The sequence below is a fragment of a genome, unplaced genomic scaffold (assembly GCF_019419815.1).
Source record: "Pyrus x bretschneideri cultivar Hongxiangsu unplaced genomic scaffold, Pyrus_bretschneideri_v1 Contig22, whole genome shotgun sequence".
NCBI lineage: Eukaryota > Viridiplantae > Streptophyta > Magnoliopsida > Rosales > Rosaceae > Pyrus > Pyrus x bretschneideri.
Genome location: NW_025999524.1, coordinates 3,629,720 through 3,652,726, shown reverse-complemented (window position 1 = coordinate 3,652,726; position 23,007 = coordinate 3,629,720). Strand labels below are relative to the sequence as shown.

Genomic DNA, 23,007 nt, shown 5'->3' with positions numbered 1-23,007 from the left:
GTGTTATAAATTAAACTACATATATACTCACCTCCACCTCTAGACTAAGATATTATTGTAGTTCTTCTGTTATCAATATCAGCACGCAATGGCACTGTTGTTGTTGCATTAGTGGCTTGCATAGTATGAACACAGGAAAAAAGTCGAACTGTTGCTCAATAAACTTTTGTTAAATCGCATCCATATGTCACCTGTTTCTATTTAAATTGAATTAAACTCTCGAACCCTTCCTGTACTAGTTAAAATTTTAATAAAATATACACATTAATGGTTAGAATGTGAGTATCCAATTCGAAACAAATCAATTGAAAATGGATGGAGAGGTACAAGAATTTCATGAAGCACTTATGCAAGGTTTCCAATTTCAATGTTGGATATACTCTCAACAATACTAGTTCAATAGATAGAAAATGAAGATTGAGTATGATGTTGCTCGATAGAAAATGGAGTATCATATTGCTCGGTGAAGTTTCCTTCCGTATATTCAAAGAAGAGTTTTGATGTAGAGCAAACTCTTGTATAACAAACTGATAATACAAGTGATAAATACATCAATCCAAAATTACAAAATTCGGACAATAGAAAAGCTAGGGTTAAACGGCATCTTTGAAGGAGTCAAGAGATTCTTGCGGAAACTGTTTGGAAGATGAAATGTTTGAATTTCGTCTTGGCGGGCTCGATAGTTCAACTTTGTCATCAATTACTTGTATCAAATTTACAACAACAAAAAAAAAATAAAATAAAATGTAACACGGTTTTTTAAGAAAACTGAAAACTAAAATTGGTAACGAAAACAAGATGAAGTTTCCCTATTTATCTGATGTGTTGTTCCTTTCTATGGATATGGTCCAAGCTTTAACGACGAGTTTGCATTATCAGATACAATACTGATATATAAAACATGTATTACAACACGAGTAAACTGAAACACCACGTGATAGTGTGTCATACATGTATTAGAAGTTAATGGTTAGGATCTACCATTAACTTCTAATACATGTTTAACACACTATCACATGGTGTTTCAGTTTGCCCCTATTGTGATACATTTTCCATGTATATCAATATTGTATATGATAATGCAAACACGTCGTCATAGCTTGGATCATGACATAATGACATATGGATGTGGTTTAACAAAAGTCTATTGAGCAACAGTTTTGACCTTTTTTCTGAGTTCATACTATGCAAGTCAATAATGCAACAACAATATTGTCATGGCAAATAATTTTTGAGTTTGGAAGTATTTTTAAAATACTTGAAAGCACTTTAGAGAACCATCAAAGTGCTTACATTTGGTTTCAAAACATTTCCACCAAAAGTGTTTTTACTCATTTTAAATATATTTCCAAACTAACCCTTAGTCTTTTAGACGTAAACGAGGAGCCCGGTGTGGTATACAGTTTAATTTATAACACCATGCCTCCATATCACCATTTAATTTGTTATTTGAGTGAAATCTAATTTATAAATTATTACTAATCTGGCAGTCTTAAATATAGTTTCTTAGATTTTCTGTCGGATCTCGTTTTCTATCCAGCTATCAACTCAGATATCATGATATTAAATAAGACCATGTGATTAAGATTAAATAGGGACAAAGAAAATAGAGACCCTAGATATTGCTTAGCATTCATATTTAGTCGATTTACATGTGGAGAAGTGTTATATACAATGTGGTAATGCAAAAATCAGTAATGAATCGGAGAAAAACTTGTGTGGAGCTTGGCTTTCCATTGGATTTTGCTAAGTGGTACTACAATCCACTCAAAACTCGCGACGTGGCAAGTCTTAAATATAATCTTTTATCATTCTTTTACATTTAAAATTCTCATAATCATTTTACATGAGCAGGAAACCATGGAGGTATGAGAGATAAACTCAATTGTGTTCACTCTTTTATGACTTTCTTCGGTTGCTTCATAGATAGTAACTCCTTCATTACTAACTTCTCTAAACCTTACTATCAAACAACTCATATACTCAATTTCAAAGAACTTGAATAGTTTATTGGTGTACACCTCAGCTACATGACATAAAATTTCACTAATTACTTTGAGACGAGGCATTCCTTGTTTGCAGCGAAAATCTTCTTGCAACTCTGTCAAACCCATGTCTTCTAGCTTTTTCTCATAGTGATGCACAAACTCAATAATAATACTTGTTGTCTTTGTACACATTTGATGGAAAACATTATTTGTACTCTCAACTCTTTGAGTGGATTTCATCTTTGCAGAGAAACTGAGAAAGTATCTAAGCTAAAATGGCAATGTTATGTAATTAAGTAGATCCATGCTGTAAGGCTTGCATAAGTGCTTCATGAAATTCTTATACCTCTTCACCTATTTTCTATTGATTTGTTTCGAATTGGATACTAACATTCTAACTACTAATGCGTATACATTATTAATATTTTAAATAGTTTAACTTGGAAGGGGTGAATAGTTTCCACATGAAGGATTTGAGAAGGTTTAGTTCAATTTAAATAGAAACACATGACATAAGGATGTGGTTTAACGGAAGTTTATTGAGCAAGAGTTTTGACTTTTTTCCTGAGTTCATACTGTGCAAACCAATCATGCAACAATAATGCCAATCCAAACAATATTGAGCAAGAGTATAGTGATATTGAATCATTGATAGCAGAAGGACTACAATAATATCTATTCGATTGAGATATTTTCTTGTCTATATGAGAGAAATTTTAATAAGGTTGTATACATGCAAGTATTTTTATTTGAAAAAAATATTTGCGTGTATATATGAGAGAAACTTTAATAGAGTTGTTAACACATCTTTTACATAAAATGAAACCAGAATTTTTGTTTGGTAATGTGGGCTAATATTTTTATTTATTTATACTGCGTAAGTTATCCGTCCATGAGAAGACTCCAATGCCCAAACAAGATAATATTGTTGTACAAAAAGGAAAAAAATATAACAGTATTGGACCAACTTATGATGGTAAAGACCGAAAAATATAACATTGGACTCGAACGGATCAAGGGAGTTTGTTGTATTATTAATGGCACTGAGCTTTTCAATGTGAACACTAGCGGTGGCTATACTGAATTAATTTGTCAAAAAATTGAAAAGTTATATGAGATAAAATGAATTGGAAAACGTTAGAGATATCAAATTTTACCAAAATTTGTAAATTAAATGATGTGGATTATTACTTAAGTGTTGATTAATGTGCTTATTTCTTATTGGTGACATATCATTTGATTTGCAAATTTCGTTTAAAATTTTGATCTCTCTAGTATTATCCAAATGAATTAGAGTATAAAACTCTCCTGGGTTAGAGCCGAGTGTAGCCCTTTACCTAGCTCCGCCCTTGCCTTCACATTAGTTAAGTTCAGCCTAGAGTAAAATGAGATTAAAATACAATATTTACATTTATATATATGAGAAATTTTTTTAGTAAAACTATCAATATATCTTCCACGTCGGTTAAGTCAATGAAACAAAAATATAGAAAGTCGTATGTATATTTATGAAAAATACTAATTGGAGGGCTATGGACTTGGACATCCATAGACATTTAATGGTTAACGCCTCAAGTCTTCATGCATTAAATAATAATAATAATAATAAATAAAATCTCCATGCATGTTGGAGTTGGGCAGCCCATATAACCAAAAGACTGGACCAGCGCCTATCCGGGTCAATTCTGGGGGCACAAATTAAGACTGAGATAATCCTCCTTTGCATTTTAGGTAGAAGTATAATTAAGACCGCTTACACTTTTGAATATCGAAATCATGTTGATATGATTTAATGAGTTGATATGATTGACTGAGAGAAGAGATCTTAGTTAGTACTTAGGTCGAAACCAAAGGCGGAACTACAGTCAGACTAAGGGCGGACTATACATAGGCCAGGGGAGAAGTTTGGAAAATTAAGAAGTTAATACTAAGTTCTAGACGTCCTAACCATTTTGCAGGAATTAGCCTACCCCTCTACTCAAAATTCTCCGAAAATGGAAGCTAGTCAACCTCTTCCATGGCTAACACATTGAAGCTTTCTTGTTAAAAAGAAAGAATAAATTGTAGCAATGGTCCCTCAACTAAAAATTCATTATCATTGGTCCCTCAACTCATCAAAACGTGCAGCTATGATCACTCAACTAAAAATTCATTACCATTAGTTTATTAACTTTAATCCAATTGGAGAAATTGTCCCTCAACTTTAACCTAATTGTAGCAATCGTCCTTCCAACATAACTCATTTTGACAAAATTTTGACGAAGTTGATGAAAATGATCATAGCTACACGTTTTAATGAGTTAAGGGATCCCATTTGTAGTAATGGTCATTTTAACATATCTTATTTTGATAAAATTCTGATGAAGTTGATAAAAATAACCACAGGCTACGTATTTTGATGAGTTGGGGGACCAATGATAAGGAATTTTTAATTGATGGATTATTGCTCCAATTAAGTTAAAGTTAATGAATCATTGCTACAATTTATTCAAAAAGAAAAGAAGAGAACAAACATATACCCTTGCAGGAAAGGACAAATATTAGCCCACCCTTAAAAAATACCTAGTTCTGCCCTCGTTGGAAACTTGCTACTGTCTGAGCTAGAAAAAAACAGCGATGTAAGTGCAAAGTTTAATGTTACAAATATGTAATGTTCTATATTAATTATTGAAAAATGAATTCTGAACACATTTTTTCTTCTTTTTGCACATTATGTTCATTGTCGATAACTATAAGATATATATTTTTTAACATACACACGTAGGAATTAGGATGCATGCATGGCCAGGCTAATAATATTAGCTATTATTGTTGCATGATGGCTTTCGTCGTATGAGTTCCAGATAAAGTCAAATTATTGTGGCATTAGCTTTGGTTTGGCCACATTTTATCCAAATCCAACTTTATCGAAGCCTTTACGATATTCAAATCTTTGGAGAGTTCTGAAAATTTCAATATTTGCTAGTTGCTCATCTCACAACGTCTGAATTACATGGCAATGACATATCACATCACACCCTTGTACTTCCAAACGTGTGTGTATTTTTCAAGTTAGGGAGGGGGTTGGGTTTGCTTACCAAACTCAAACATCCCTTAGTCTCTTGACATGATAAGTAAAACCGCCAAATAATCAGGATTTGTGTATCAACGGTAAGCCAATTAATTTTCTTCATTATCATTAAAAAAAAATTACGAAAATTTATTTAAATCCTAAATAGTTTAATCAGTTATATGTACCAAATGAATGGATAGCTCATCATGAATTACTTGATACTAACATCATCAATCTGCCCAATACATCTAAATGAGAATTAATAAGATACACAGCTTCCATGACGAATTTTTCGTTGGAGGGATAAACCAGGTGATGCACCTCATGGAGTAAATGAAAGCATTTCCTAAAGTTAATGAGGATTATTTGGAAAATACACTATTCTAATTATGAAATTTATCCCAATTTTTCTTGTTCATCAATGAATTTTTCCAAAGCCCCATAATCAATTCCAATTTTCTTTAAGTAAAAACATACTTTCGAGAATTATTAATTACCATTTAATCAAGAAACCAATATCAACAATACAAATTGTCTAACGAACCCTACGTGAGCTTGTAAGTAAGTTGGGTTACATTCATATTAATTAGGGCTGGTTTGGTATTACTGTGCTTTGAAAAAAAACTGTTTCTACTGTGCTTGTGAGAATAAATAGCTGTGAAATAAAGCAGCAGAGTGTTTGGTAAACTTTTTTGTAAAAGTGCTTTTGAAAAAAAAAAAGCAGTATTATAGTGTTTGGTAAACTTTTATGTAAAACAGATGTGAAAAAAAGCCGGTTTTTCGAAGCTGGGTTTTGCAGCTTCTTGTTTTTTACTTTCTTTCACCCAAAACTATGAAAAAAAGCTGAAGCTAAAGCTAAATGTTTACCAAACACAAAAACAGCTCCCAGCTTTTTTTTATACCAGTTTTTTTTTCAAAATCACCTTAGTACCAAACGAGGCCTTACTAATTGATTTTACAGTAAAACCCCAACTTCCTTCAATTATATAATAACATCCCAATACTAATTCGGAGCAGCCTCTCTAACATGAGATTTGGATAGCATATTTATTCACGCATACATAGATTAATTAGTTCTTTTCTCTTTAACAGAATTAAAACGGCCTGGAGGAATTAGATCATGGACGGAAGGGATTAAATCCAGCCTGCACCGCCTTCTCCAAAGGCCAAAAGAGTGGTTTAGGGAGATTGTCCCACTCATACCAATCCCAACCATCGCACATGTTAGGCTCCATATTCTGGGGCTCTTGATCTTCATCTGCCAACACTGCTCTGGTCACAATCGCCACGTACTGGCACGGCTTCGCTTCCTCGAGGAACACATGGTTTGTGACAGTCAGCAGCTCTATATTCTTGATGTCCAAATCAGTTTCTTCCTTCAGTTCTCTTGCTGCACACTCCTCAAAGCTCTCACCTACACAAAACCATAAACCAAAATTGAATATCCCACATTAAAGCAGTAGATGTTGAAAATACACGAATTCACATCAAACAATTGACAGAATAAACTACAATATACAACAAATAGTCATTTCTAATACTATCACCACACATATCGTGTTGTGCAAGTGGCAGATGTAAACTGTGACACAATACTGTTGTGGTGTTGTGGAGGTATTCAAATGAAAAAAATGATTTACCAAACTCGAGGTGGCCGCTAGGAAGGGAAAACTTGGAGTCGCCAATGGAGGAACGACGGCGTCCTAACAGCACCTTCTTCCCTTTCAACAGGCACACTACCACCACAACTCGCGGGGCCACAATCCCGTTTGGCATGTTTAGTGTTTGCTCAACCATATATCTGTTTCTTAATTTGCACTGAATGTCGTAGCCTGCCTGCCTCACCTTCCACTTATAGTGGACTGCTCATTGCTAAATGAGTCAGTCAAACTACCCCAAAGAGGAAAACTTGGTCCAAAACGATATCTATATGCCATTTCAGTACTTATTTTTTTAGCACTTTTTCCACATGGTCTTACTTAATATTATGATATCTGAGTTGATAGCTGGGTAGAAAACGAGATCCGACGGAATATCGATGAATGAACAAATAATGATAACTTATATTTAAAACATGCTAGATTAGTAATAATATATAAATTAGATGTCACTCAAAAAAACAAATTAAATGGTGATATGGAGGCATCGTGTTATAGATTAAATTGCATACTAGGCACCTTCACCTCCTCCTCCACCTCTAAAAGACTAAGATATTATTGTAGTCCTTGTGTTATCAATATCAGCACAACTGAATATTATTTGCAATGGCATTATTGTTGTTGCATGATTGGCTTGCATAGTATGAACTCAGGAAAAAGTCTAAACTGTTGCTCAATAAACTTTTATTAAACCACATCCATATGTCAGGTGTTTCTATTAAATTGTATTAAACCCTTAACCCTTCCTCTAGTTAAATTTTTTTTATAATTTATACACGTTAGTAGTTAGATGAAGATTGTGACCATAGCAGTGTTGGCAGATGAAGATCAAGAGCCCCAGATTATGGAGCCCAACATGTGCGATGGTTGGGATTGGTATGAGTGGGACAATCTCCCTAAACCAATCTTTTGGCCTTTGGAGAAGGCGGAGCAGGCTGGATAAATATCCTTTCCGTCCATGACCTAATTACTCCAGGCCGGATTTAATTCTCTTAACAAAAAAAGAACTAATTAATCTTTGTATACGTGAATAAAGATGATATCCAGATCTCATGTTAGAGAGTCTGCTCCGAATCAGTGTTGGGCTGTTATAATTGAAGGAATTTTGAGTTCCACCATAAAACCAATTTGCAATATGAGAAGTAATAAAACTTACTTATAAACCCATGCAAGGTTTTTTCTTCGAGATTTATTCTCAATAATAATAATATAGGCAATTTCAATTCGTTGATGATAAAATAAAAAATTGGACAAATTTCATAACTAAAACCGTGTAATTTCCAAATAATTCTCATTAATTTTAGGAAAATACTTACATTTACTCCATGAGGTGCATCACCTTGTTTATCCCTAGCAACCAACGTATTTTAAGAGTACAATCCGTAATAGTACCCGTGTATCTTAATAATTCTCATTCAGATGTATTGAGCAAATTGACAATGTTAATATCATTCATTTATCCGATACATATAGATGACTAAACAGTTTCTGGTTCAAATAAATTTTTATAGAGAAAATTTTTAAGTTATATATAATTAAGAATTGGCTTATGGTTGATATACTATTCCTGATTATTTGCCGGTTTTACTAATCATGTCAGGAGACTGAGGAATGTTTGAGATTGGTAAGCAAACCCAACCCCCTCCCCAACTTGAAAAATACAGAGACACGTTTGGAAGTACACGGGTGTGCATTTATGAGACGAGCAACTAGCATATATGAAATTTTCAGAACTTCCCAAAGATGAATATCTTACAGGCGTCGAGAAAGTTGGAGTTGGATAAAATGTGGTCAAACCAGTGTAACTGCCAAAATAATAGCTAATCTGATCAGCCTGGGCAAGCATCCTACGTAGAATCGACAATGAACAGTGATCAAAAAGAAGAAAAAGGTGTTCAAAAATCAATTTTCAATATTTTATTATTATTATTATATATATTTTTTTTTGTGAAACGATAGATTGGTTAGATTAAATGTTAAATTAGGCCACCTGAGTTCGAATCCACATCGTGATGCAAAAGCAACACATCTCTCAATCATTGTGATAGAGGATCAGTTGCATTTTTCAATGATTAACATAGAACATTGACATGTTTGTAACGTTAAACTTTGCACTTACATCTGTTTTTCCTAGCTCAGATGGAAGTAGATAGTTTCCACAGAGGACAGAAATAGGAATTAGTAGGTTGGGCTAATTCATACCGAATGCTTAGTTAGGAGGTCTAGAAATAGGTATTAACTTCTAATTTTCCAAACTCTTCCTCTACGCTATAGTCCACCTTAGTCTAACTGTAGTTCCGTTATCGGTTTCCATCTAAGTATTAATTAAGATCTCCTCTCAATTGAATTGGATAGATTTTGAAGAAAAAAAAAAAAGATCGGATGAAATTGGGTTTGTAAACTTATTAGGGTTTTATGCAATTGGATTTATTGAGTTGTCTTTGCTCTGTTTCATTCAAGTTGAATTCTATTGAGATACATGATGAACACGACTGGGTTTTGCAAATGAAAGGGATACGTGAAACCGTCTTCTCTGATTTATTTCATTTCTAATCAATTAATATTTTGTTTGGGAGTAACGGGGAGTACGTAAACTTGGGTTAAACTCCCCTTCCTCCAGTCTGCCCAGTGGTTGAAGAAACCAACTGCTAAAGGGCCATTCCCGATCAAGCAATTTTTTGCTTGTTGGGCCTGCAGCCCCATTTAAACTAAAGAATAAAAAACAACTCCCGTCCAAATAGTTATCAGAAACAGTCGCCTTCGATCGAGAAAGATCTTGCCAAGTGTCTGCATCCCACAAGTAAATATCTAATAAGATGATCGCGTCGTTATTTTGGCTGTTGAAAAATAATAATTGAGCGGGTCCTTCTAACCTGTACGTCACGACTACCCCCTTCACCTCTTCTTTTAATCAATTTTTTTTCACGCTCACAATAATATTCGAGCAAAATGTATAAAATGAAAATAAAAACCCTTCCAACTTTGCAAGTGTTGAGTTGCATTAGTGGTTCGATTATTCATTTTCAACTGAGTATGTATTTTTAGACAGTTGACAAATCATGGATTATAATAGACTCTGATTAATTAACTAAATTAATAGGTGAATGTTTATATGATGTCAATCGATAATATATGATATTGTTACACGCTTACAAATTTTGTTCAATACATGGTACGTCATTGTTTTATTAATTTAGAAGTGCATTCATTTTGTATCATATTCTTAATAACAAGTGAGAGTGATACGCACTTTATTTCTTGACCTTGATAGGTTTTAATCATTTTTTAATAAAGATTTAAGTTGGATTTTCGTAAATAATTACGGTGTAAATACATGATTGGAAAAAAGTAAAAACATTCGCCCGAATCAGGTGGTCAGAGTCACAGAGCCGCCCTTAAGGAACGGGGAGAGTGCCACTTGGGAGCAATCCTTGGCAATCCATTCGGTAAAAGTGGGTCCGAAAATCATCCCGAGTATCCGTACGCGGAGACTCTCTCCCTTCCTCTCTCTGCTTTCCTGCCACCGCTACTACTTCCACCATTACCATCTTCCTCTCCTCCTCCTCCTCCTCCTCCTCCTCCTCCTACGCCTTTCCGCTTCTACTTTCTCTCTCTATAACACATACAGAAACACTCACACACTCACACAACCACACCTTCTCTCTCTAGAACTCCATACCCTGCAACAATGACGGACACCACGGACGACATAGCGGAGGAAATCTCCTTCCAGAGCTTTGAAGACGACTGCAGAATGCTCGGCAGCCTTCTCCAGGAGGTGCTGCAGCGAGAGGTCCGAAGCCAAATCACGGAGAAAGTCGAAAGGACCCGAATCCTCGCTCAGGTAATTCACTCTCTCTCTCTCTCTCTCTCTCTCTCTCTCCCCTTCCTTCCCACTGCATTTCGGAATCTCCTAAAGCTTGTTTGGTTGCCGGGAAAAACAGAGGAAAGGAAAGAAAACAAAAGGTGGCGATGAGAGTAGAGTGTGTTGATAATTTTCCCTGCATTTCCTGGATTATCTTAGCATCCAAACAGAGGGTAAAGATAATCTGAAATCCCCTAACATATAATGTGTGAGTATGTGTGTTTTCAGAGTGCTTGTACTATGAGGAATGCGGGGATAGAGGACGTTGCCGAGGTGCTGGAGAAGCAGCTGGCATCGGAAATATCAAACATGAGCTTGGAGGAGGCTCTGATCCTCGCTCGTGCTTTCAGCCATTACCTCAATTTGATGGGCGTCGCCGAAACCCATCACAGGTAATCTCTTCGCCTTCTCGGAATCCTCCGCTGTTTTGTTCACCCTTGCACTCGAGGTCCCGCTTTTGCAATGTCTCTGTATATGTATCTTTGTATTTGTTTGGAAATGAAATAGGGAAAATGAGACCTTTCAATTTGGTTCTAACAAGAGAATGTTGACATGGAGAAAAGAGAACTACTTTGATTTCTTGCATTTCTAAATTTTATTAGCTTTCTGGTTATTGGTATTGAAGTTTGTTCCTTTTTGCAGGGTTCGCAAGCAACGAAATGACTCGAATGAGGCATCTCTGTCGAAATCTTGCGACGATATTTTTAATCAGCTTGTGCATGGTGGTGTTTCTCCTGATGAGCTTTATAATACTGTTTGCAAGCAGGTTCCTTCTTGGTTCCTTTGCTTCTAGTTTGTTTGTCTTGCTTGTATGCCGGGTTGAGAAATGGGGAGCGTATATAGTTCGATTGGGTTACTGAACGTTGAACTCGTTCAATTAAGGCATAGTCATGTATTAATCTTCTTCGTTGTGTGTGCATTTTAATTGTTTCTGTGGTAAGAAGCTAAGAGTTATCCATCTTTTAATTCCCAATCTCAAATTTTCTTGCTGCAGGAGGTTGAAATTGTTCTTACTGCACATCCTACGCAAATTAATCGTCGTACCTTACAATACAAGCATATAAGAATTGCTGTAAGTGGTTGGCAGTTCTTGCTTAATCTTACGCATGTTGAACATTTCTTTTGAATGATTTAATTTTTCCCGCAGCATCTTTTAGACTACAAGGACAGGCCGGATATTGGTAACGAAGACAAAGAAATGCTGATTGAAGATCTGGTATTGTTTTTCCAGCCTTATTGTCTTCTTCAAATTTTCCCCTTGGCTTAAGTTTTATAATTTCTTTTGAAGGTGAGAGAGATTACCTCGATATGGCAGACAGATGAGCTTAGGCGCCATAAACCTACACCGGTCGATGAAGCTAGGGCAGGTAAAATAGTTTAATTATATTTGAATCTAATTATAATCAAATGCTTTGGATCTTTGGAAACTTGTGTGTATCAAACCAAAACAATCTTATACGTGATTACCGCAGGTTTGAACATTGTGGAGCAGTCCCTTTGGAAAGCTGTACCTCATTATCTTCGGCGAGTTAGCAATGCTTTAAAGAAGGTTCATCTTCAATTGATGTTCTGTTATTAACTTATTACTATTTTCTACATGCATATACTGTCTTCCGTCTTTCTACAGTTTCTCTCCTAAGATTTCCTCTGATTTATTTGTCAGCATACCGGAAAACCACTTCCATTAACTTGCACACCAATCAAATTTGGGTCTTGGATGGGGGGTGACAGAGATGGAAATCCTAATGTAACAGCAAAGGTTATATTCTAGGTCCTAATGTTTTCTGATTTGTAAATTTTCTCTACTTTAATATTTGTTCCTTTGAAATCAAGAAGAGTCTATTCTGTCAATAAATATGTTATTCCTACAAAAATTTGGTAAGGTAGCCCAATTTATTCTTTTATAATTGTTTGTGTGGTGCTCTGTTATTTTTCGTCTAGGAGGACGACTGCTGATCTGCTCACTCTTTTTGTTGTATCAGGTCACAAAAGATGTCTCACTTTTATCTAGGTGGATGGCCATTGATCTCTACGTTCGAGAACTTGATAACCTCAAATTTGAGCTATCCATGAACCGTTGCAGTGATAGATTGTCGAGGCTGGCAGATGAAATTCTAGAGCAAGGTTTGGCATGTTGCAGTTCTTCTGCATTGATACATTCACTGCTTACCAGTTTATGTCAATAATTTATTTATTTAGGGGGGAGGGGGTAACAGTGTTTCGTGGGATTGAGTTAGTTTAAGGTTCTGATCGATAATTGTAAATCTCTAGATGGTCACGCAGAAGTGAAAATGTTGCTAGACATTGATAATGCCAATAAACGCTTACTTTAGTTTCTACTATGTCAGCGATAGACCGCATTGTTTCTCATTTGAAAGTAACTAAATTGATGAATTGTGGTCTTTTCTCTTTTGTTTACAATATTCTGTATGTTCACAATAGTTGTGATTCACTTTGAACTATTATGGCAATCAAAATTTCTCTCCAGAAACTTCATCCAAGGATCGGCATGAGAATTGGCATCAGTGGCTTGGTAGACATCAGTCGAAGCAACAAGGTGCGGCCCTTCCATCACAACTTCCAGCCAGAGCTGATCAACCCTCGTGCACAGGTGACCTCTAATTATCCTCTTAAAAGTGCAATTGTTTAGTTCTGCATCATACAATACATCATGCATGTGGGAACCCACATCAATTCCCAAAGTAATACTTCATCATTGCAAGGCTTATGAAATGATCCCACTGTAATATAACAAGCTAACTATTTCCTCTCACCTGTACTTCATACTAGTGATTCTTGCTTTTCTCTTCATTCATCTAACCTTCCGTAATGTATTTGATGACTGATTTTATTCATGGTTTCTGAATTCTTTTGGATGTACAACTTTATGTAGAATGCATTCCCCGAATTCAAATTATGAGGGCTGATTACCTGCCGAAACATCAGGTGAAGCAAGTTCTATGATGCTGGCATTTGAGTCTAGCATCGGTTTTGATTCTTAATTGGTTTGGCATCTACAAATTCCATCAGAGCTTGTAGTTACCTATAAGTAGTCTCTTTGTTTTATCTCTCTCTTATGACAGGATGGTCAGGACCCTCCAATGTCAAGTCCTTCCTCCCAGAGTCCCTTTCTCAACAGGCATACGATACCAAATGGATCTTCAGGGTCTCCCTCTTCTAATTCAAGTCGACTGCTTAATCAAAGGAAAATGTTTGCAGAGTCCCAGATTGGAAGGTCCAGTTTCCAAAAGCTTTTAGAGCCAAGGCCTCCTCAGAGATCTGGAATTGCTCCTTATAGAGTGGTTCTTGGTAATGTAAAGGACAAGGTATTGTTTATCAACTCATTTTTCAATTATGTCAAGTATGTAGTTGTTGGCTGCACAGAGAAGTTCCTATTTATGTTCTTCTGCCGTTGGTTTAGGCTTTATTAAAAAGGATGGACTATTGGGCCATTATATGTTCTGGCCATTACTAATGCTTGTATGTGTTCCGCGGGTTCAGCTTATGAAGGCACAAAGACGTTTGGAGCTTCTCCTTGAAGATCTTCCTTGTGAGTATGACCCTTGGGATTGCTATGACACTTCAGATCAACTTTTAGAACCGCTGCTCCTATGCTACGAGTCTTTGGTAATTCTCTTTCTTTACGCTCTACTCTTACATGCACCTGCGTGCGCACACACGATCGCAGAACATCTGCATTTGTACAAACTTCTATCCAATATCGACAACCATCATTTTTGGCAGCAATCATGTGGATCTGGGGTGCTAGCTGATGGTCGGCTTACTGATCTGATCCGAAGAGTTGCTACATTTGGGATGGTACTAATGAAGCTCGATTTGCGTCAGGTGTGCTTTATTTTGGCATATAATTTTTGTCTTGCTTTGGTAACATATTTTAACTGAAGATTTAAATGAGGCAGGAATCTGGGAGACATGCTGAAACGCTTGATGCTGTTACCAAATATTTGGATATGGGTACGTACAGTGAGTGGGATGAAGAAAAGAAACTCGAATTTCTTACTAAAGAGCTTAAAGGGAAAAGACCACTAGTCCCAAAAAGCATGGAGGTAATAGCTAACCTAATTAGTTCAATTCAAAATTTCATTCCAAGGGATGAGAATGTATTCTTCGAAACAATGGGCATGCAGACCTCGAACCTGAACTTTCGTGTTAGCAGCATCAAGGCTCTAATTTACTCTTTACTAGTCAATTTGCTGAACTCGTGCTTCACTGTGAGACTTGTCTTCTCTCGTGAAAATCTTTTCAGGTTGGTCCTGATGTTAAGGAAGTACTTGATACCTTCCGCGTTGCTGCGGAGCTGGGGAGTGATTCACTTGGAGCCTATGTGATTTCTATGGCGTCAAACGTATGTCATACCACTTCCATAACGGATTCATAATTGAAGTTGTGCACTATAAGGCAGATCTTGTGCACATTAAAATTAAGAGATTTTTTCTTTTTTCTTTCCAAGAGTGGTGTTTCCATAAATATGTTTGGGGTGATAGAATTGACAACAGTTGCCATGCAATTCAAAAATGGCAGGCAAGTGATGTCCTCGCAGTCGAGCTTTTGCAGAAAGATGCACGACTTGCTGTTAGTGGGGGGCTAGGAAGGCCATGTCCTGGTGGAACGTAAGTTTGCACACCTCTATGTTGATACTGCTAGATAGAATGAATATCACAACTGGATTTCATATGTTTTGGTATAGGCTGCGGGTGGTTCCTTTGTTTGAAACTGTGAGCGACTTGAGAGAAGCTGGCTCAGCGATCAGAAAATTATTATCCATTGATTGGTACAGGGAGCACATAACCAAGAACCACAATGGTCTTCAAGAGGTAATTATATCAAGAAGCAGTTTCGAATAAACTTTGGTAGGGCCCCATGAATCTCGTGGAGCTTACGAAGTTATATTGAGCAGGTGATGGTTGGATATTCGGATTCTGGTAAAGATGCTGGGCGTTTCACTGCGGCATGGGAACTTTACAAAGCTCAAGAGGATGTTGTGGCCGCATGCAATGAATTTGGCATTAAGGTTACCCTGTTCCACGGGCGAGGGGGAAGTATCGGTCGTGGAGGTGGCCCTACATATCTTGCCATTCAATCTCAACCTCCGGGCTCTGTAATGGTAATTGTTCTTGTTTTTCATTCATTAGTCTTCTGTATCTTGATTACATTCTAGCTTTAAAATGTTTGAAAGGATAGATGTTCGATTGTGATCTGCTTTAAACAAAGGCTTATCCCAATCTGTAAAGTTACTTCAGTTCACACTTTTACTTATGTTTGGAACTTGGACAACATCGATAACTTGATATCTTCGTGTTCTTAACCATGTCTGTCTATGTTGGATTCTGTGGTGTACATTTTTTCTGGGGTTCCATAATTTGTATAACCTTATGCCTGATGGTTTACATAATCGTTAGGGTACCCTACGATCAACTGAGCAAGGAGAGATGGTTCAGGCAAAATTTGGGCTGCCACAAACTGCTGTCAGGCAGCTAGAAATATACACGACAGCTGTGCTGCTTGCAACTATAAAACCTCCACTCTCACCTCGCGAAGAAAAGTGGCGTAACCTCATGGAGGAGATCTCAAAAATCAGTTGTCAGAACTACCGGAGTGTAGTCTACGAAAATCCAGAATTCCTTGACTACTTCCATGAGGCTACACCCCAGGCTGAGCTTGGCTTCCTCAACATTGGAAGCCGCCCCACAAGAAGAAAGACCTCCACAGGAATTGGACATCTTCGTGCAATTCCATGGGTGTTTGCATGGACCCAGACCAGATTTGTTCTTCCATCATGGCTCGGAGTTGGAGCAGGCTTAAGGGGGGTTTGCGAGAAGGGACACACCGACGACTTGAAAGCTATGTACAAAGAATGGCCCTTCTTTCAGTGTACCCTTGACCTTATAGAGATGGTTTTGGGGAAGGCAGACACTCATATAGCCAAACAGTACGACGAAGTCCTTGTCTCAGAAAGCAGGCGACATCTTGGTTCTGAGCTGCGAAGGGAGCTCTTGACTACAGAGAAGTATGTACTGGTGGTTAGCGGGCACGAGAAACTATCTGAGAATAATCGGAGCTTGAGGAAGCTTATTGAAAGCAGGCTCCCCTTTCTCAATCCTATGAACATGTTACAGGTTGAGGTACTCAAGAGACTGAGACGCGATGACGATAACAATAAACTCCGAGATGCATTGCTCATAACAATAAATGGGATCGCCGCAGGGATGAGAAACACAGGCTGAGTGAAGTCATCCAATCTCTTGGATGTAACTATTTTACTGAGGATTTCCACATTTGCTTTATTTTTTTTCCTGTCTTGCTTCTTGTAAGGGTTGCTGTAATTCGGAGGCTAAGTCTGAGAAACGGTGTATGCATCGATCAGTCGGTTTCATGGACGTATTACACACATAGTACTACTACAACGGTGAAATGTTGAATTGCTTTTAATTTGCACCTGGATACGCCTACAATATTTTCTTTTTGGTTCCTCACGGTAGCTACATACCGTCATATTTGTATCATCTCATTGCCGACGGCAAAACATGAAAAACAAATCTGAAAGAAAGCTTTCCTTGAGAACTAGAGGCCCCAAACTCCAGTCGGAGACTGAAGCCATAGGAACCAAAGCCCTATTAACATTCTCACCCGACCCCATCAGATGCCACTTGGGCAAAATCTTTGCTAAATCCTAGTGAATTTCCTAATGGAAGCCATTGGAGCAATGTTGTCTTTTTGTGGTTATTGTGGTTACCGCTGATCAGATTTTAATAACTAAAACAAAAGGGCCAGTACAAACACACAGAAAGCAGCCTGCCAGATACGTTTGCTTGAGTTACAACCTTCTCTGGAAAGTAGATTTTGTGTACTTCCCACTAAAAATAGAACCTGATTTCCAAAATCCACAAGCTCTTGTCGTCTTCACAAACTTTTCTTTTTAATTTACAAGATGCTCAATGTTGTCTAAAGAAGATACCCATACCTGCTGCAGCTGTGGAAGTGATCGAGTTCAGTCAGCACCTCCAAAAACACAATCTAGTTGAAACTTCCTGGAGCAACCACAAATTCATTCTTTTTGGATGTCGATGTCGGTATCGTAGTGCTGTACACCCAATTTTGAATCTAAACTACTGATCTCAAAGCCCTAGTAGTGCCACAATTATGCAGCATTGCACCAGGCTGTCTTGCATTGTGCATTTTTGTTTGAGTGGGAAGTCATTTCGTTTCTTTCTTGGATTCTGACTTCCATGATAAATTTCACCACGCCATACAATAAGATTCAATAATTTTAGGTGCAACTGCATGATTGAAGATGTTCATCACACATACACCTGGTGCCGTGCGAACCGGCCAAACTAAAATATTTCAATTAAAGCTAGCTAGGTTCCAATTTGCTTTGGTGCTGCTAGTGCTAGCTAGCAATCTTGCATCGTGAAAAAATAGGGTGGAAATTTGAGGAACATGTTCTTTTGATGAGAACGATTTCTTCATTTGGGAAGCTACTCAACGCAAACCAGCTGCTAGCCATGTCCATGTGGAACATAATCACTAAAGCGACTTATGAGAATGTAGCATCAAATTAAGATTACTGGTGGGTTTTTTTTCTAACAGTAAGCTATAGGTGTTAAAATTCTCAGCTAGCATCTGAAAAGATAAAAGTGAAGTGTTTGCAATATTTCAGTACTTTCGGTGACCAAACAGCTTTCACTAGTAAAAAAAAAAAACCCTTGCAAACACACATTGTCGCGTATAGTCACTTTATGAGATGAAATTTTGATCTTCATTGCGCAAGACGAAACAAACATCATCGCTCAAAGTTACTTTGTGTGACGAAATTTTAAACTTCGTCGCGTAAAGTATTTACAAAAATAAAAAAATATTTTTTAAAAACCTTTGCGCGACGAATTCCAAATATTTCATCACCTAAACCAATTTATTTTCTTTTTTTATTTAATTTTATATTATAAATTTTAAAATATAGTTATTTTCATAAGTTTTATTATTTTTTAAAAACTTTGCCTGTTGAATATCAATATTTCGTCACCTAAACCCTATTTACTTGTTTTTTATTTAATTTTATATTGTTAAACTAAATTATTTTCTTTACATGACGAATCAACATTTTGTCGCCTAAACCCTATTTATTTTAATTTATTTATATTTCAAAATGTAAAATAATTTTTTTTTGAATTTTGTGCGACGAACATATATTTTGTCGTGCAAAATCATTAAATTTGGACGGACGCCAAAAATGGGATACGGGAATTTTTTTTTAAATTTATTTTAAGACTTTGCATGACAAATCCTTCGTCGTGCAAAACTTTGTGCGACCAACACTTCGTCGCGCAAAAAACTTTAAAAATTTGGGCGGGCACAAAAAATGGGATGTGGGAAATTTTTTTTCAAATTTTTTTTTTTTTAAGACTTTGCGTGACCAATATTTTGTCGCGCAAAGTGATATGGTTTTTAAAACCAAAATAACACATCCACAATTTTCTCAATGTCTTTCTCTATTTTCTTACCTCTCTTCTCTTTCCCTCTCCCCAAATCCGACCCTTTCTCTCACACTCACTGTCACATCTCGGCTCGGGGGGGACCACTTCCTGGGCCCGCTCCACCACCGTAGCACGATATTGTCCGCTTTTGGCCCCGACCACACCCTCACAGTTTTGTTTCTGGGAACTCACACGAGAACTTACCGATGGGTCACCCATCCTGGGAATGCTCTCATGCGCTACTCGTTTAACTTCGGAGTTCCCATAGAACCCAAAGCCAGTGAGCTCCCAAAAGGTCTCGTGCTAGGTAGGGATAGGAATATACATATAAGGATCACTCCCCTGGGTGATGTGGGATGTCACACTCACTCCTCTCACTTAATCTCTCCTCTCTCTTCTCTATCTCTCACTCTCACTCTCACTCACTCTCTCATCTCTCTCTCTCTCTCACTATCTCCTCTAACTCTCTCACTCTCACTCCTCTCTCGCATTCTCACTCGCTCTCAATCTTGCCAAAAGGTATTTTCTCCCAAAATTTTAATTTTTTTTTCATTAATATGTGTTTTTGGAGTTAATTAATTGGGTTTGGTGTGGGATGGAGTTTGGGGTAGGATTTGGGGTATGCCAATTTTAGCGGAGATTATGCCGATTTTTTGGTATTATTTTATGTTTTTTTTTTGGTTATTTGAACATATTTGTTTTGTTTGTAGGGAATCGTTGAGAATTTGACAGTGAAAATTAAGGATTAGGACATTATCAGACCATATCCCCTGCCACTACCTCCACATTAGACTTGCATTAGGATTTTATTATTGTACTTTGTTAATTTATGTGTACATTTTTAATATAATATATACTATTGATAATTTGATCACTATTTTCATATGTAATTTTATTTTTCATATGTCAATTTAAATTAAAGTAATTAAAAAATAAAGATACAATTAAATTCCATACTTTTCTATCCCCCTTCAAATCCAATTTTAAAATGAAAATAGGATTGAGTAAGTTTTTTTAAATTAAAAAATTAGAATTAAATTAAAAAAATAAAAATTCAAAAAATCTTGCGCTACCAAATATTTCATCGCACAAACAATTATTATAATTAAATTAAAATAAGAGAAATAATAAACCAAAAATAAAATACCTTGCACAACAAAATATTTCATCTCAAAAACAATTAATTTTGTCACGCAAAATATTAAATTAATTTAATTAAATAAAAAATAAAAAACCGAAAACTTTGCACGAGCAAACCCAATTGTAACGAGCTTTGCACGACAAATCATGTGCAACAAAAATTTCCTAAGTTAGAATTTAATAGTAAATTACAATCCGTAAAAATTGAGAAAATATCAAATTTGTTGATGGAATAATATCGAGAGGTCGCAACCCTAGCACCGTAAATGTCGCTTATATAGTGCATCTTAGCGCTAGACTTTGTACAAGTACAAATAGAACGAATTAAAGAAATAACGAGATACCGAAAATATCTTAAAATCCCATTTCAGATAGTAGACAACAGAATTCGGCCAAAATGCTCATATATCAAGGTAAATCGCCTAGCCTTGTTAGCGAGGTTCTTTTCCACGGCGGGTAAATGGGTCCAAATCGAACACCGAAGCTTAACAAATATGCAATGCTTGGATCTTACAATTGACTTATGCATTTTCAATCGTTCTTCAATCTTTTAAGTTATTTGTTCTAAATCAATGCACCGTCTAGTTTAGTACAATCCTGAAGGCTCATCTGCCTTATGTCTCCCACTCAATAACGCAATCCAATGCAGTGCAGAGCTTGCTCGGATGCCCTTGCTAATCCAAAGAGTTCTAGCTAGGGTTTCAGTCATTTTCAACGACACAGAAAGAAAAATAAAATTCCAGGAGGACCAATATTATTGCTCAAAGCTGCAGCATTAGTACTAAATAATCAACCCCTTTTCTACTACTAGGTTAATTCTACCAATTTCCATTTCCATTTCGATCATTGAGACGATCGATCGAAAAGCTTCCATAGAAGTCAAATAAAACGTTTTTTTTTCGAGTGAAGGTATGCCAACGACTACAAGTTGAACAAATCTGCAGCCCTATCGAATTAAGATTTAGAGGGGCCATACTGTAATTGTAACAAAATGTTTAAATTCTCAAACCTAGTTTTTTCAACTTGATAATGCTGCCGTACGTAACGCAAGTTGTGTATGGAATTGACACTGATGTGGGTGGTGCCTTTGGCTTTTGGTCTTCAAATTCTTTGCCAGTGACATCCGTGTCAACCTTGAATATCCACTTCTCCCCATTAAAACAGTGTGTGTTTTTGTTAATCTTAGATTCCAGACAATGATCGATATATAATTTGTTGGATTGCCACCAATTCCATGATATTTTTCATTAATTCATGCGTGACAAATGACCGCAGTGTTCAAGAATATAATAACTTTATATCAAAAAATTGATAGAATAAAATTCAATATATAATAAATTGTTACACTTCTTATATCACTGAGATTTTTGTGAGAAACAAAACCTTAACACTTGTCATGTTATGCAGATGATAAGATAACAATTTAAAAGACGGGGCTCGTAACCTATATATCCCTCTGCATCCTTGACAGTGCGTGTTACCATCATCTGGGACAGCCCTTTATGTCAATATAAGCAGTGGATTAATTTTTACCTGCTTACCTATCAGTTGATAAGAAAATCTAAACCAAATCAGTGCAGTGGCCCTTGCTAGCTACTTAGGCCACAGAAACCACCTGAGTCAATGGTGTAATATATATGGTAACGAAAATGCTTGCTGACATATATACATATCCTTCCTTCTATGTTCTGATTGAATTTTACTGTTACTATTTCTTCCTCTTTTCTTTTTGTCTAAGTGGGAGCTGAAAACTTCCAGAATTTATATTGCCTTTCAATCCAACATCGATTCTTAGTTTATGGTGCTATGCAAATAAGGATTATGGTGGTATATATACTTGTTCGATCGAGATTTTTCTGTATTGTTTTGTGCGCTTGACTAATTAAAAATTTAATTGATGCACTATGGTGAGCATTAATCCATTAATTTCACTAAGTACGCGCAACAACACCTGTCACTGGCCACCAGCTGGCCACCTCTTATCTCGCATTAAAATTAATAAACTGCAGTGTTCTAATTTCTAAAGCAACCGCAATCATCACCATACACGGACATAGGTACTGAGTGTGCTCTCTCTTAATCGTTTAAACCAACTGTAAACAGAGAATAATTAAAGTAAAGCACCATTAAGCATTGAGCATATGTACATAGATTAAAGCTTTGGATAAGACACTGTAGATGCCATAACTCTAGAGTCTACAGCGGATATGCGTCCTGGCAACATTCGTTTGGTTATGCCTGGAAAGCTACAACATATCAAATACTATCCGGGTGGACTAAGGGCAGCCATCAATTTCGCCATTTAAAATATATAGTTTTTTAAAATGGTCAAACCCCAATATGTAGTGCTTACTGCTAAGGCCCTATTTTACTTAAGTTAATGACATGTGTTGTATTAATGTTATATTTACTTAAACTGAATGATCAGGAGTCCACATGCACTTCGGCCTAACTACACCTTCTAAATGTCGAAATCCAGACCCTTGACCATGGCATGTATAAAGATAAACTAAAGGATTATGTTGGAGCTAGCCAGAACGAAGTTCCCTAATGGAAAGTGGCACGCATGTATTGGTGTGTATATAGTAACTTTAATGCCTTTTAAAGATTAATTTTTTGGAATTTAAGGATAATAATTTTGTGCCATTCATGCAATTTTTCTTGAGATTAATTGCTTGTCATTGCATGCGGTGGCCTTCATGGATTCTAATTTAAAGTAATCATAATTAGCGCATACCAAGAGATTCCATAATCACACCTCCTATTTAATTTAAGATCTAATTGGATATATAGTCCTCATGGTAATAGG

General features: G+C 36.5%; 2 protein-coding genes across 3 annotated transcripts; one reads left to right on the top strand and one right to left on the bottom strand.

Annotated features, from left to right (window-relative positions):
• Positions 1–5,993: 5,993 nt before the first annotated feature.
• On the bottom strand, positions 5,994–6,837 carry LOC103946941 (geranyl diphosphate phosphohydrolase-like). Its single transcript, XM_009357771.3, has 2 exons — positions 6,681–6,837; positions 5,994–6,454 (listed from the first exon to the last, which is right to left on the bottom strand). The coding sequence occupies exons 1-2, from the start codon at positions 6,835–6,837 to the stop codon at positions 6,159–6,161; spliced, it is 453 nt and encodes a 150-aa protein (XP_009356046.2). The 3' UTR covers positions 5,994–6,158.
• A 3,236-nt stretch (positions 6,838–10,073) lies between these two features.
• LOC103946931 (phosphoenolpyruvate carboxylase 4-like) lies at positions 10,074–17,019 on the top strand. 2 transcript variants are annotated; one of them, XM_009357761.3, is made up of 20 exons: positions 10,074–10,542; positions 10,792–10,955; positions 11,206–11,329; positions 11,558–11,635; positions 11,711–11,779; positions 11,852–11,930; positions 12,036–12,112; positions 12,227–12,322; positions 12,546–12,687; positions 13,052–13,174; positions 13,457–13,509; positions 13,647–13,889; positions 14,065–14,190; positions 14,308–14,409; positions 14,484–14,630; positions 14,831–14,929; positions 15,106–15,194; positions 15,272–15,398; positions 15,482–15,688; positions 15,984–17,019. In XM_009357761.3, the coding sequence occupies exons 1-20, from the start codon at positions 10,387–10,389 to the stop codon at positions 16,806–16,808; spliced, it is 3,126 nt and encodes a 1,041-aa protein (XP_009356036.1). In that variant the 5' UTR covers positions 10,074–10,386; the 3' UTR covers positions 16,809–17,019. The 2 variants fall into 2 exon arrangements, with proteins under 2 accessions (XP_009356036.1, XP_048441051.1); XM_048585094.1 differs by lacking the exons at positions 10,074–10,542; positions 10,792–10,955; positions 11,206–11,329 and adding an exon at positions 11,340–11,455.
• The last annotated feature ends 5,988 nt before the right edge of the window (positions 17,020–23,007 follow it).